Source organism: Chiloscyllium plagiosum, unplaced genomic scaffold (assembly GCF_037043375.1).
Source record: "Chiloscyllium plagiosum isolate Xiang-an unplaced genomic scaffold, Cpla_swu_hap1 HiC_scaffold_53X, whole genome shotgun sequence".
Classification (NCBI taxonomy): Eukaryota; Metazoa; Chordata; class Chondrichthyes; order Orectolobiformes; family Hemiscylliidae; genus Chiloscyllium; species Chiloscyllium plagiosum.
The window spans coordinates 25,921,088-25,936,398 of record NW_028270191.1 but is presented as its reverse complement, the minus strand read 5'-3'; the positions used below and the strand labels follow the sequence as shown (position 1 = coordinate 25,936,398).

General features: G+C 40.5%; 1 protein-coding gene across 4 annotated transcripts in view; it reads right to left on the bottom strand.

The window, feature by feature from the left end:
* The window catches only part of pan2 (poly(A) specific ribonuclease subunit PAN2), a 140,720-nt gene that overhangs the window by 55,334 nt on the left and 70,075 nt on the right, over positions 1 to 15,311 (bottom strand). For 3 of the 4 annotated variants that reach the window (XM_087985657.1, XM_087985656.1, XM_043681741.2), the window contains 4 exons: positions 13,520 to 13,677; positions 7,145 to 7,288; positions 4,295 to 4,474; positions 215 to 308 (listed from right to left, as the gene is read on the bottom strand). In XM_087985657.1, coding sequence (XP_087841783.1) covers positions 215 to 308; positions 4,295 to 4,474; positions 7,145 to 7,288; positions 13,520 to 13,677 — 576 coding nt within the window. Of the gene's footprint in view, positions 1 to 214; positions 309 to 4,175; positions 4,475 to 7,144; positions 7,289 to 13,519; positions 13,678 to 15,311 lie in introns of all 4 variants that reach the window. The other variant, XR_015755792.1, reaches the window with a different exon arrangement.

Here is a 15,311-nt window from a genome sequence, read left to right as displayed (position 1 = left end):
ACAGCACTGAGGATGTCACCCAAGAGGGGAGGGAAACAAAACATTTGCAAGAAAGTCAACCAGCTCAGCAAACCAACCAACACAGAGATCAGCACACACACAAAAATCATAATACCTTACAATGAAATCTAGCTGATTACAAAGACATTTGGAATTACACACATCAACTGATATTAACAAAAGCTAAAAATCTTAAACTGTAACCAATACAAACCTAGAAAATACCATGCAAGAAAACGCAATGAAATCATCCTCTTCCGAGGCATGTGAAACAAATACACCGTGTCTATCACTTGCTCCTTCGGTATCTGAAGATAGAAATGAGGAGAAAAGTAGATTAGTCTAAAACTGAAACTTATAAAAGCAATTCATTGAACATTTCTTTGAGCAGGAGGAGCATTTACGTTTGTGCCACACTAAAGTGATCTGGTGGACTATTACTGAAACTTGCTTTTCTCAAATCTGAAACCACACAATAGATCTGGTGGCTCATGTACAAACTCATTATGAAAAACTATTAAACAGTCTTCCCTCAGGCCAGAAATTCACACTAATTATGTATCTTCAATCTTTGCTTACACCAGTGTTTTTCAACATTATGGTTATTGCAATTCTAATACAAATTTGGCTGCTAATCTCTACAAGACGCACCACAGTCAGCTTGTATCACACTGAACTGACATCACAGACAGCAGCTCTATCACAGAGTATGATAGCTTCCTGCCATATTCCACAGAATGAAGTTTTTACGATTTATTTTCAAATAGACACAGCCAATAGGGAACCTTCTACATTAGACTAGATTGGGTTGGGATATCTGGTCGACATGGACGGATTGGACCGAAGGGTCTGTTTCCATGCTGTACATCTCTATGACTCTAAGTAAAGACAAACATACTATTCATGATTTTGTGAAGCTATGCTATTTAGAAAATCTGTTTTACCCAATCAGAACACCATTGTACTTCTTCAATGGTACATAGCCTCTCCACCAAAGAAATTAGAAAAGTGTTGTTGACTTAGCACAGTGAATATATTTGTAACAGATTCTTTCAGTTATGCAGTATTAGACAGTGGATTCACATCTTCATGGACTTATATGGACTTCAGTAAGGCGTTTGACAAGGTTCTCCATGGGAGACTGATTAGCAAGGTTAGATTAGATTACATTACAGTGTGGAAACAGGCCCTTGGGCCCAACAAGTCCACACCGACCCGCCGAAGCGCAACCCACCCATACCCCTACATTTACCCCTTACCTAACACTACGGGCAATTTAGCACGGCCAATTCACCTAACCTGCACATCTTTGGACTGTGGGAGGAAACCGGAGCACCCGGAGGAAGTTAGATCTCAGGGAATACAGGGAGACTAGCCATTTGGATACAGAACTGGCTCAAAGGTAGAAGACAGAGGGTGGTGGTGGAGGGTTGTTTTTCAGACTGGAGGCCTGTGACCAGTGGAGTGCCACAAGGATCAGTGATGCGTCCTCTACTTTTTGTCATTTACATAAATGATTTGGATGCGAACATAAGAGGTACAGTTAGTAAGTTTGCAGATGACACCAAAATTGGAGGTGTAGTGAACAGCGAAGAGGGTTACCTCAGATTACAACAGGATCTTGACCAGATGGGCCAATGGGCTGAGAAGTGGCAGATGGAGTTTAATTCAGATAAATGTGAGGTGCTGCATTTTGGAAAAGCAAATCTTAGCAGGACTTATAGACTTAATGGTAAGGTCCTAGGGAGTGTTGCTGAACAAAGACCTTGGAGTGCAGGTTCATAGCTCCTAGAAAGTGGAGTCGCAAGTAGATAGGATAGTGAAGGCGGTGTTTGGTATGCTTTCCTTTATTGGTCAGAATATTGAGTACAGGAGTTGGGAGGTCATGTTGCAGCTGTACAGGACATTGGTTAGGCCAGTGTTGGAACATTGCGTGCAATTCTGGTCTCCTTCCTATCGGAAAGATGTTGTGAAACTTGAAAGGGTTCAGAAAAGATTTACAAGGATGTTGCCAGAGTTGGAGGATTTGAGCTGTAGGGAGAGGCTGAACAGGCTAGGGTTGTTTTCCCTGGAGCGTCGGAGGCGGAGGGGTGACCTTATAGAGGTTTACAAAATTATGAGGGGCATGGATAGTGTAAATAGACAAAGTCTTTTCCCTGGGGTCGGGAAGTCCAGAACTAGAGGGCGTGGGTTTAGGGTGAGAGGGGAAAGATATGAGAGAGTCCTAAGGAGCAACGTTTTCAGACAGAGGGTGGTACGTGTATGGAATGAGCCGCCAGAGGAAGTGGTGGAGGCTGTTACAATTGCAACGTTTAAGAGGCATTTGGATGGGTACATGAATAGGAAGGGTTTGGAGGGATATGGGCCGGGTGCTGGCAGGTGGGACCAGATTGGGTTGGGATATCTGGTCGGCATGGACGGGTTGGACAGAATGATCTGTTTCCATGCTGTACACCTCTATGACTCTATTAGCAATGTTCACTTGGAAAACTGGTTTCAACATATTTTCACCACTTTAAAACATGTGTGTCAATTGTTAAATGCAAAGTGTGGTAGTCAAGTGCTACTGGGATTGTGATAAGGACACTGCATTTATCAGCACCCTTGAGCTGGTGTAGGTGAGGATTCCTATTCCAATCTATATTCAACAATCCCTACAGGAAGTGTCAGTCAAGATCAGTTTCAAATTCAAATTCAAATTTGCCTTCTAATCTATTCTATGGCCAACACTTATGGCTGATACTTCTTATACTTTTCATTATTTACTTGTTAAATACATGTGACAATAAATCATTCAATTCCATTAAAACTTGTGAAAAATTACAACTTGTATCATGTCAGCAACCAGAATTTAATTCTAAACACCTTCTAAAGAGACATGGAGGAGAGAAAATAACCCTTCTGCCATTAAGAAAAACAAGGGTTCTCAGTGGTGTCTCAGAAAAAAAAACAGCCAATAAATCCAGCTGAGGAAACTCCACCTTGCAGTTATTTTCACATGATATTTTTGGTATTCGACTTAGTACTCAGCCATGATTTAAAATCCCACTATAACAAGTTGTGGAACTACATTGAATAATTCTGGCAATTTGTGCAGGAACACCAGTCAACCCTGGAAGCTGTTACGATTATAACTGGTTCACCAATATGGAAGGGAACTTGCCTTGCCTATCCAATGTGCCTGCATGTGACTATACAAGTGGTTGACTCTCAAAACCCTCAAGGCAACTTGGAATGGGCAATAAACACCAACCAGCTTGTTAAAAACAAAAAGTGATGTTAATTAGTGAACTGACCCTGATTAGACTACACATGGAATAGTGAGCAGTTCTGAGCACAGATTTGAGAATGTTACCTAACTAGAAATGGAAAATAGCCATAGTCAGCACCCTATACATAGTTTGAAGGGCACCATTCTCCATCAAGCATGGGACAAAGTAAACAGACAAGCAACCATGAACTACCAGAACTGGGGACTGAAACTGTGCCACTGGCACATTCTACACTACAATCCAGGTATTTAGCCAACTGAGAAAACTGATCTCCTTCTCCTAAGGGTAAGGGCTAATTTGATCAAAGTTATCAAGATATTAAGAAGAACAGATAGAGAGGAACTATTTCTGCTGGTTGGGGAGTCAAGGACTAGAGAACACAATCTTAAAAAAGTTAAAACTTTCAGTGAAGTAAAATACACAAAAATTGGTGGTAGTTTGAAATTAATTTCCACAAATAACAAGTGGTGCTAGGTCAGTTGTTAATTTTGAATCTGAGGTTAACAGATTTCTGTTAGCCAAAGAGATGATGGAGGAAAGGTGGGTATATGGAATTAAGTTACAGGTCAACCATGGTCTCACTGAATGGCAGAATAGGCTTGAAGGGCTAAATGGCTTCCTCTAGTTTCTATGAGTACATAACAAAAATTCTATTGAATACTTTCATCAAACCCATTTCAACTCCTACTGAAACCCAATTTACTTCCACATTTGGAACGGACGTCAGATGGGTTCCCCCTAAAAATCACCAATTTACACTCTGCCAGTACTTGCAAATCTTTATAAAAAATTAAGGGGTCACAAAGGGTAGTCTCCCTTCGAAGGAAACAATTGCTGCTGAATACATCGCCTTAATCTGTTGTTTGCTTTTGGGGATATTAAGTGAACACTTAATTTTTATACCTTTGCATATTTTTTTCTTTTTGGTGCTGGCAGACCAGATGTCCACAAGTACAGGATGGCATTACAGTTAGTTTATCCTAAAGTATTCTGTTGAAGAACGGAGAACTTTTCAAACCAACCATAAGATTTATGACTCTGAAGTCCTTCTGCAGCCCATGTCCCACAAACTTTACTCCAATATCAATAAGGAATCTCAGTTTCAGGTACGTTGACTTCAAGGTGGTTAGGTGCTTGGATGAAATTTTGGCATCAAGGTCTCCAGGCTTGATTCCAGAATACTGAGTCAAGTAGTCCACAACCTAATTTAAGAAAAAAAAACACACTTGTGGAGTAAGTATACAAGATAATTTTCAGATAGTGTCATTTCATAGGGAAATATACATGCATTTTGCAACTACAGAGGTTAATCCAAGATGTTATGTTGCCTTCCTGGTGCCAAAGTCAAGGATGTAATTGAGTGACTACAAAGCAAACTGATGGAGAGAAGGGACCAGTCAGAGGTCACGGACCATACCCGTATTTGGAAGGAAAAGGGATGAGTCCTGCAGGCATATATTAGGGAACAAGGAAAGAAACTACCAAGCAGGATGATACAGATAGCAATTTTTGGATCACTTCTGGTGCTACTATTGAATCTAGAAATGGGATGTTGGAACAGACAAATGTGTGACTGGACACTAAGTACAGAATTGAGGACTTTTATACTCCTGGAAGATTGAGATCAGTTCTGGGAGAGAAATGACCTATACACATTTGATGGGTTGCACTAGAACAGAGTTGGGACCAACATCCTTTTGGTGCAGAGTCGCGAGTGTGGTGCTGGAAAAGCACAGCAGGTCAGGCAGCATCTGAGGAGCAGGAAAATCAACATTTCCGATGAGGATTCCTGACGAAGGGCTTATGTGCAAAATGTCGATTCTCCTGTTCCTCGGATGCTGCCTGACCTGCTGTGCTTTTCCAGCAACACACACAACTCCGATCTCCAGCATCTGCAGTCCTCACTTTATCCTTTCAGGGCAGTTTGCCAGTACTATTGGGAAGGGTTTGAACAAACTTGGCAGCGTTATGAGAACCAAGGAGATCATGCGAGCGAGGAAAATAATGTACATAAAGAAAAGTAAAAGCATTAAATGGGGTCAGAATAAGAGGAAATGTGATAAGATGTAAATTAGGATTTCTGTACATGCATTTAAACCCACAGAATATAGTGAAGATGAGTTAGAAGCATATAACCAAGTGAAAATATGATGTTGTGGCAAAAACAAAGACCTGTCTCAAGAAAGGACAAAATCTGGTACTAAACATTCCTGGATACAAGGTATTCAAGAAAGTTGGAAAAGGGTAAAATAGGAAAGGAAAAAAGTGAGGAGGGGTAGCAGTATTGATGAAGGAGACTTTGCAGTCCTGGAGAGAGAGGATGTCCTTGAGGGACCAAGGACAGAATATAATTGGTTCATTCCTGATGAAGGGCTTATGCCCGAAACGACGTTTCTCCTGCTCCTCGGATGCTGCCTGACCTGCTGTACTTTACCAGCACCACATTCTCGACTCATGCAAAGAAACTATGACCCAAATTTTCTGATGGCCACACAATTGTCTGTGCAGCGTAGAACTGCAGAATCCCCAATATAATAGCCTCCAGGAAACCGAAAATGCCAACTGACAATTCCCCAGCACTTGGAGTCCTCCAGAAGTATCCATTTAAATCAGAGAATTCAGAGGGCTCTGCTGCAGTTAGCAGTTTCCTAGGAGTCATACCCACCCGACTTACACACAACCCTACGAATACACTACCCCAAACCCATTACATATGCAGATATAGCAATCCCTTCAAAGTTTGTGCGAAGATTTGTAGCTCGGGTGCTCGTTGTTGTGGTTCTGTTCGCCGAGTTGGAAGTTTTTGTTGTAAACGTTTCGTCTCATGGCTAGGCGACATCATCAGTGCTTGGGAGCCTCCTGCGAAGCGCTTCTTTGATGTTTCCTCCGGTGTTTATAGTGGTCTGTCCCTGCCGCTTCCGGTTGTCAGTTTCAGCTGTCCGCTGTAGTGGTTGGTATATTGGGTCCAGGTCGATGTGTTTGTTGATGGAGTTTGTGGATGAATGCCATGCCTCTAGGAATTCCCTGGCTGTTCTCTGTCTGGCTTGCTCTATGATAGTAGTGTTGTCCCAGTCGAATTCATGTTGCTTGTTGTCTGCGTGTGTGGCTACTAAGGATAGCTGGTCGTGTCGTTTCGTGGCTAGTTGATGTTCATGTATGCGGATTGTTAGCTGTCTTCCTGTTTGTCCTATATAGTGTTTAGTGCAGTCCTAAATAGTACACTATATAGGACAAACAGGAAGACAGCTAACAATCCGCATACATGAACATCAACTAGCCACGAAACGACACGACCAGCTATCCTTAGTAGCCACACACGCAGACAACAAGCAACATGAATTCGACTGGGACAACACTACTATCATAGAGCAAGCCAGACAGAGAACAGCCAGGGAATTCCTAGAGGCATGGCATTCATCCACAAACTCCATCAACAAACACATCGACCTGGACCCAATATACCAACCACTACAGCGGACAGCTGAAACTGACAACCGGAAGCGGCAGGGACAGACCACTATAAACACCGGAGGAAACATCAAAGAAGCGCTTCGCAGGAGGCTCCCAAGCACTGATGATGTCGCCTAGCCAGGGGACGAAACGTTTGCAAAAAAAACTTCCAGCTCGGCGAACAGAACCACAACAATAGCAATCCCTGCCTGTGAAGGTGATTGATCCTGATTTGGTGGCTCTCAACTTGGCCAAAATAAATTAAAACAAACTTAGTGGATTAAAAACTGAGAATACAGTGTTTGACAAGAAGTTGCTTTAAGTATTCTATTAGGTTATTTCATGCTTTAGACATCAGCTTCAAAATAGTGGTCACCCAAATTAGACAGCAAGATCAGCAAAACCTCTGCTCATCTCATTACCTGCTCCTGTGTGGAAATGTAATCGTCAATGAACGGAACACCTTCATTCGGTCCCTGACCTCGCACACATGTGATTCTGGCAACTGACATTTGGCTGGGCTTGATCGTGGATTTTGTTCCATCACTACGCAGCTCTGCTTCTTCCTATGAATATCAAGTTATATAAAACATCACAAACTAACAAAATGACAAGTTTCACTAAACTAACCTTAAGTGGAGTACAGGTATTAGATTTAGAATTTTCTTTGAAAAATGTCATAGTTTGTTCTGATTTGACACGATAGTTCTGTTCTCGTGTGACCTCGTGTTATAAGAAAATCGCGCTATAGCTGTGCCATTTAAACTAATAGGTCCAGAATGGCGCTATAGCCAATATAGGTAACAAAAGTTCACATTCTACAAGTAACAATCTAAATTCTTAAATCATGTTAAATCCAATTCACGCTGACGAAACACTTATTATAGCAGAACCAACTGTATTCCCAAATTATACACAAACTGCACTAGTTTGTTTGATAGTAGTAATCTTAATACCCGAATAATTAACAAACTGCTTCTAAAACAAAACTGATTTCACTTCATTGGGGAATATCCACTAGAAAACAATGAAACTCATTAGTATGATGCCCATAGAGACTGCAAATTTTAAAAGGAAAGAATGCACATAACAGAATCACAGAAAATCACTGGCTAAAATTTCACTTCAAAACTTTTAGTGCAACAAACCAGCTAAAATTCAACATATTTCAATGATTAATTAACAGACAAAGGATATTTTAAATAGAGGGAAATTTCATTTTGAACTGTTGATACAACAAAGAAGTGCCTCAATAAAATCAAAGTGCTAGAGAAACTCAGGAGGTTTGCCAGCATTTGTAGAGAGATAACAATGTTAACTTTTGAGTCCAATTTGACTTTTATTTAAAATCTCCAGCATCCACAGTGCTTCGCTTTTATTTGAAAGATACACCTCATGTAGTTATAAGTATTTGCATTGTGGAACCATGTAAAATCTCAGTCCTCCAACTCAGTCTCCAGTATGTCAGGTTGCCCTCCTCCCAATATCAGCCCTGGAGTTACATTCACAAACAGTTCCATCTTTGAACATGGTCAACAGAAGCAAGGCACACACATTCACTCAAATCATGAGCACAAAACATAGGAGCAGAAGTAGGCCAATCAGCTCATCGAGTCAGTTCTTCCAGTCAATGGAATCACGGCTGATCTAAGAATTTGCAACTCCACTTGCCTGTTTTTCCTCATTTCCGATTTAAAATCAATCTCAGCCTTGAATGTACTTAACTACCCAGTCCCTCAACAGCCCTCTGCAGTAAAAAATTCCACAGACTTACTTCAATCCCAGATAAATTCCTCATCTCTGATGTAAATGTACAATTTTCTCGTGAAATAAGATTATGTCTTCCGGTACTGGACTCTCCCACAAGAAGAAATAGCCTTTTCGCATCTCCCCTGTCAAGTCCCCAGAATCTTGTATGTTTCAATAATATATCTCACTAACTCCAAAGAGTAAAAGTCCAACCTATTCAACCTCTCCTTATAAGACAGACAGTCATTCTAGACCTGGCATCAGCCCAGTGAACCTTCTCTGGACTGCCTCCAATCCCTGAGAAAGTCTATAGCCTTAAAACGTGTCTTTAAACATTTAGACTAAAATGTAATGCTGAATTATAAAACACACTTACTGCACTAGAAAATAGACAGGCAGGAAGGCTCAGGAAAAAAAGGGGGTGGGGTGGGACTCAAGGAATGCAGAAGATAGGGACATCTGATAACAGGATGCTGGAAGGCAATTAAGAACATTTGCCTTAGCATCGGTGAATGTGTGTGTGCAGGGCAGACACCGAGAGAGAAAAAAAATCTTTGCTGACTTGAGAGTTCAAAAGGACACTAGAGAGAGAGAGAGACCATTTTAGTGCTGAGGCTGTTGGAGCCAATAGAAAAGTAACACTTCATGCTTATCTGCTATGGATTGAATTTAATTGCATTTTGGGACCTTAAGGTGATACTGAGTTGCCATTACTGGTTATTAAATACAAACTCTGTAAAAGGTAATATTGATGAAGCCTTAACTTACTTGCTGTTTTTGCAGACCACTCTACAGACTGCCCCACTGTCAATTCTAACTAATCAGATCTTATGTCTTATTTGAATTTGAATCACAACCCTGAAAAGAAAGCATGTTAATTAAAAGGCTAATGAATCAGTTTAAATGCAACCTTACGGTAACATCTCAGCCTCAGGTACAGAATGATTCAGTGCTTAAAAAACAGAAGTCTGCTCCTAGCTTAGAAATTATCCTAAGCCTAACATTGAAGGGATTCTGGCACAAATGTGTCAGGAAGCCATTTTATGGTCACAAGTTTGCCCTCCTTGCTCAGAAGCCATTTTGTCAAAATAATTGTATCAGACATGTGAGCTGTGCACGGTTACCTTATGAACTCTCCAATTAGCTCAGATTGGTACCTCTTTATGATAGGAGCTTATCTCGCTAGCAGGCGCCTAACTCGGCTGGGTGTTTTTCCCACCTGATGAATGGCTTAGGGGCCTGTAGGAGTGATTAGTCCAGTGTACACAGGAAAAAAAAAAGAGATTAACTTTTCTTCCTTACGAACTATTGTCAATTAACTTTTCTTCCTTACGAACTATTGTCTTTCACGGTCATCTGTCTAATTAACAACATGCAATTTTTAAAAAACTTTTGTATAAAAGGAAGGCCACTTTGCAGCTGTACATCGGAGTAGCCTGCTGGGGCACTTGAAGAGCTGGCACCCTACTCTCCTAGGTTATTAGAACCTAGTTAGTTTAGCTTATAGGTATCAGTGTTATGTTGCAACAGTGATGCTATTGGTAAATAAAGGGGATGACTAAAATTAAACTAATCTGTCTGTAAGAGGGTTTTTTATTCCAGACTTCCAAACAGTATGATCTCTGGGACGAACCAAGAGAGAGGCTTACAGGTCTGAGTCCATAAGGGATTTCCTGGGCCATCTCAAATCTGTACTTTAACATGCCAGTATACCTTTCCTTAGATAAGGAATTCAAAACTGTTCACAGTATTCTAGGTGAGGTGTGAATAGTTTTAGCAAAGCTTCCCTACTTTTATACTCCATTTCCTTTGAAATAAAAGCCAACATTCCATTTACCTTCCCTATTACCTGCTGAACCTGGATGCTAGCTTTTTTGCGATTATTGAGTAATTTTGGAGTGTTAGGTGTCGTCTACTGTAAAGACTGATGCAAAGTATTTACTCAACTGCTCTGTCATTTCCACAGTCTTCATTATTATTTCCCCAGCCTCATTCTCTAAGGGACCTATGTTAACTTCAGCTTCTCTCTTCCTTTTTACATATTTAAAGAAGCTTTTGCAGTCGGTTTTGATATTACTTACAAGTTTATCCTCAAAGTTTACCTTTTTTTAAAAAAAATCTTTTGTTGGTTTTTAAAACATCCCCCATAATTGGCTGTCTTACCATTAATCTTTACAACAGCTCTGCTGGCACAGAATCCTCATAATTCATGATCTTTCACCCTTCCTATCTTTCGCTCTTTCCAACTGTATCACACCCAATAACACAGTTTCTGCCCTATTCTCAGAGCTCTGCTTTAACAGAACCAGTTCAAACGTTGCCACAGAAAACCTCCAATCAGACCCAAAAGCAAAAAATCCTGTCGATGCTCAAGACATAAAAACAGAAAATACTGGCAAGGGAGAGGCGGAGCAAGCTCCCATATCCTTGCACACCATTTTGACCTAATAACCATCCAATGCCACTCTTGAATGCCTCAATTAAACCTGCCTCCACCACATTTCCAGGCAGTGCATTCCATACTCTAACTATGCACCATAAAAGTCTTTTCTCGCATCACCCTTGCTTCATTTGCACATCACTTTAAATCTATGCCCCTCTCTTTTACAAGCAGGAACAGCTTCTCCCTATCTGCTCTATTTACCCTGCTCATGACGTTGAAACTTCTACCAAACCTCCTCTCAGCCATCTTCTCCCTAAAGAGAAACAGTCCCAATCTTTTCAATCCATCTTTACAGCTGAAGTTTCTCATTCCTGAATCCAATCTTGTAAATTTTTCTGCATTGTCTCTGAAGCATTCATGTGTTTCCAATAATGTAGGGCCCACAACTGTACACAATATTCCAGCTGAGGTCTAACAAGTGTCTTACACCACTGCAATATCACCTCTTTGCTCTTGTACTCTATGCATCTACTAACAAAACCAAGAATATTACATGCTTTATTAACTGCTCTCTTCACCTGTTTGGTCATCTTCAGTGAACTGTGCACACACACACATGAAGGACCCTCTGCTCCTGCAACCCCTTTAGAATTGTAGCCCCTACTTTATATTGTTTTCCAATGTTCTACAAAAATGGATCACCTTACACTCCTCTGCATTGAGCCTCAAGCATGAGCCAGACATCCACTCTACCAACTTGTCAAAGTCCTTTTGGAGTTCCACACTGTTCTCGCAGTTTACAATTCTTCCAAATTTAATGTCATCTACAAAATTTGAAATTGTCTCCTGCACACCAAGATCCAGATCATTAATACATATCACTGAAAAGCAGGGGTCCCAATCTCTGGGGAACTCCACTACAAACCTTCCTCCAACCTGAAAAATATCCACTGACTAGGAGTTTTCAGTTCCTATCACCCAGCTAATTTTGTATCCACATAGCTACTGTCCCTTTTGTACCATGACCTATAATTTCTCTCAAGTCTGTTGCGTGGCATTGCATCAAATGCCTTCTTAAAGGCATTTTACGACACTAAAGTCGGTTGAGTAGTGGACAGTTTGGAAGAATGTTACAGGTTGCAGGGGGACTTGGATAAACTGCAGAATTGGGCTGAGAAGTGGCAAATGGAGTTCAATGCAGCTAAATGAGAGGTGATGCACTTTGGGAAGAATAACAGGAAGGCAGAATACTGGGTCAATGGAAGGATTCTTGGTAGTGTGGATGTGCAGAGGGATTTTGGACTCCATGTGCATAGATCTCCGAAAGTTGCCACCCAGGTGGATAGTGCTGTTAAGAAGGCATACGGTCTGTTAGGTTTCATTGGTAGAGGGATTGAGTTCCGAAACCTCAATATCCTGCTGCAACTATACAAAACACTGGTGCGGCCACCCTTGGAATATTGTGTACAGTTCTGGTCGCCCCATTACAGGAAGGATGTGGAAGCATTGGAAAAGGTGCAGAGGAGGTTTACCAGGATGTTGCCTGGTCTGGAGGGAAGGTCTTATGAGGAAAGGCTGAGAGACTTGGGATTGTTCTCATTGGAAAGAAGGCGACTAAGGGGTGATTTGATAGAGACATACAAGATGATCAGAGGATTAGATAGGGTAGACAGTGAAACACTTATTCCTAGGATGATGATGTCAGCTTGTACGAGAGGGCATAACTACAAATTGAGGGGTGATAGATTTAAGACAGATGTCAGAGGCAGGTTCTTTACGCAGAGAGTGGTAAGGGCGTGGAATGCCCTACCTGTTAATGTCGTCAACTCAGCCACATTACGGAGATTTAAACAATCCTTAGATAAGCACATGGATGATTTTGGGATAGTGTAGGGGGACGAGCTGAGAATAGTTCACAGGTCGGCGCAACATCGAGGGCCGAAGGGCCTGTTCTGCGCTGTATTGTTCGATGTTCTATGAAATCAATGTATACCACATTAACACTGTTACTATCATCAACCCTTTCTATTACCTCTTCAAAAAATTCTAGCAAGTTAGCCAAACACAATTTTCCCTCTAGAGGTCAATGCTGACTCTTCCAAATCAAGCCACCTTTTTTCCACATGATTACTAATTCTGTTCTGAATAACTGTTTCTAGAAGTTTCCCCACCGCCAAAGTTAAACTTCCTAGTGTATTTTGGTCTCAATAGGGAGATCATATACAAAAAGCATATGGGTCACACTCACTGCTCAGAAATAGAATATGTGTGATTCGATACCATCAAGCAGGTATACGTTAAGTATAGCATTGGCTAGATATGGAGAAAAGCTCATGTACTGTGCTCAAACAATGAGCATAACTGCAAAAAAGGTATCCCTATATCTGTGCAACATTTCCACAAGGACCACATTATTTAGTCATATGTTTCTGCCACTCACCAATCATAGATCGGTGCCACTAATAGTTAATGAAAAAAATCATTGCTCACACCATTTTACCTTCCCAACCTGGGATAAGTGGCCAATAAAAATCTTTGTTGCGAGTAAATTCTAGGTCAAATTGGAGTACCATATTAAAAAAATTATTAATTGTACCTAAAATAAAGACACTTTCCTCAAGATGATATGTTAAACTAACCATATTTTCCAAGTTAACACGCATACCTGATTCAATGTGACAAACTCTGCATCCAAGCCCACTAAATCACTAGGCTGGGGCATTTCATTCAGCATTAATGGAATAAAAGTTGCATGACATTTTCGCTGCTTTCTAGCGAGAGATGCCTCTGCCAGCAAAACACTTGCTTCAATTGGATTTTTTACTGAAAGGTAAAAAATCATTCTGTGGTTACTAATGAAATAAGACATTAAAATATCAAAATATAAAACACAAAACATAATTAGCTAGTCCAGTTACTAACTAGGGATGAGAAAATATTGCAAATTTAAATCACCTGTATGAGGAAAGTTTTCCTAAATTGAAAACAGGGTTACAAAATTGAGCCAGATGATGACTCTGGCATTTTGACCATTTACAAAATGGGTGCCTCATATTTGCTACATCAAAACCAGAATGGCAAACTGTGCACACTATTCAAAAGACATTACCACTGGCTTACGTGCTTGAGACACACTTAATAGATATTTATTACATTGACAAAAATTGAAATTTTTACTGATGCATCTAAATTTAAAACATTTTTAGAGAAATACAAAGACAATTGGACACAGATAAGAAATGCATTTGATTCTTTTCTCAGGAAAAGAAATAATCAGCTGTATTTTCAAGGTTACCAGCAAAGACCCATCCGACTGACTGTTTTGATGATGTTAATTATATGTAATGCTAGTAAAGAAGGGATTTTAAAATGTCAGAATATGAAAACGATAAAAGAATAATTGAAAAACACACAGACCACTTTAAATAGTTTACAAAAAAGAAAATCCTGCAGCATTTAAAACCTTCCCTGATGATACAGAACTCCAACTGACACCGACATTTTAAGCAACTAGTAACTGGAATTCCCTGAAATCAACTGAAACTCTCTCCTGAACAGCACTGTGGACTGCACTGTTCAAGAAGATAACTCACCGAGTTCTTCTTGAGGGCAACTAAGGACAGTCAATAAATGCTGGTTGAGCCAGTGACACCTATATTCCAGGAGTGGATGTATAAAAAAAAATTGCTTCTCCTTTATGAAGCACATCCTAGTTGCCTGGCACACATTTATGTTTGAGGTAGTATTCTGTGGTGAGTTGAATGAGCTCTCGAGTTGAATAAGAGAGATAGGAGAGGCGCTAAATGAATATTTTTCATCAGCATTCACACCGGAAAAAGACAATGTTGTTGAGGAGAATACTGAGATACAGGCTATTAGACTAGATGGGATTGGGGTTCACAAGGAGGTGCTAGCAATTCTGGAAAGTGTGAAAATAGCTAGGTCCCCTGGGCCGGATGGTATTTATCCTAGGATTATCTGGGAAGCTAGGGAGGAGATTGCAGAGCCTTTGGCTTTGATCTTTATGTCATCATTGTCTACAGGAACACTGCCAGAAGACTGGAGGATAGCAAATGCTGTCCCCTTGTTCAAGAAAGGAAGTAGAGACAACCCTGGTAATTATAGACCACTGAGCCTTACTTGAGTTGTGGGTAAAGTGTTGAAAAGTGTTATAAGAGATAGGATTTATAATCATCTAAAAAGGAATAATTTGATTAAGGATAATCAACATGGTTTTGTAAAGGGGAGGTCGAGTCTCACGAACCTTAGTGAGTTCTTTGAGAAGGTGACCAAACAGGTGGATGAGGGTAAAGAGTTTGATGTGGTGCATACGGATTTCAGTCAAGTGTTTGATAAGGTTCCCCATGGTAGGCTATTGCACAAAATATGGAGGTATGGGATTGAGGGCAATTTAACGGTTTGGATCAGAAATTGGCTAGCTGAAAGAAGACAGAGGG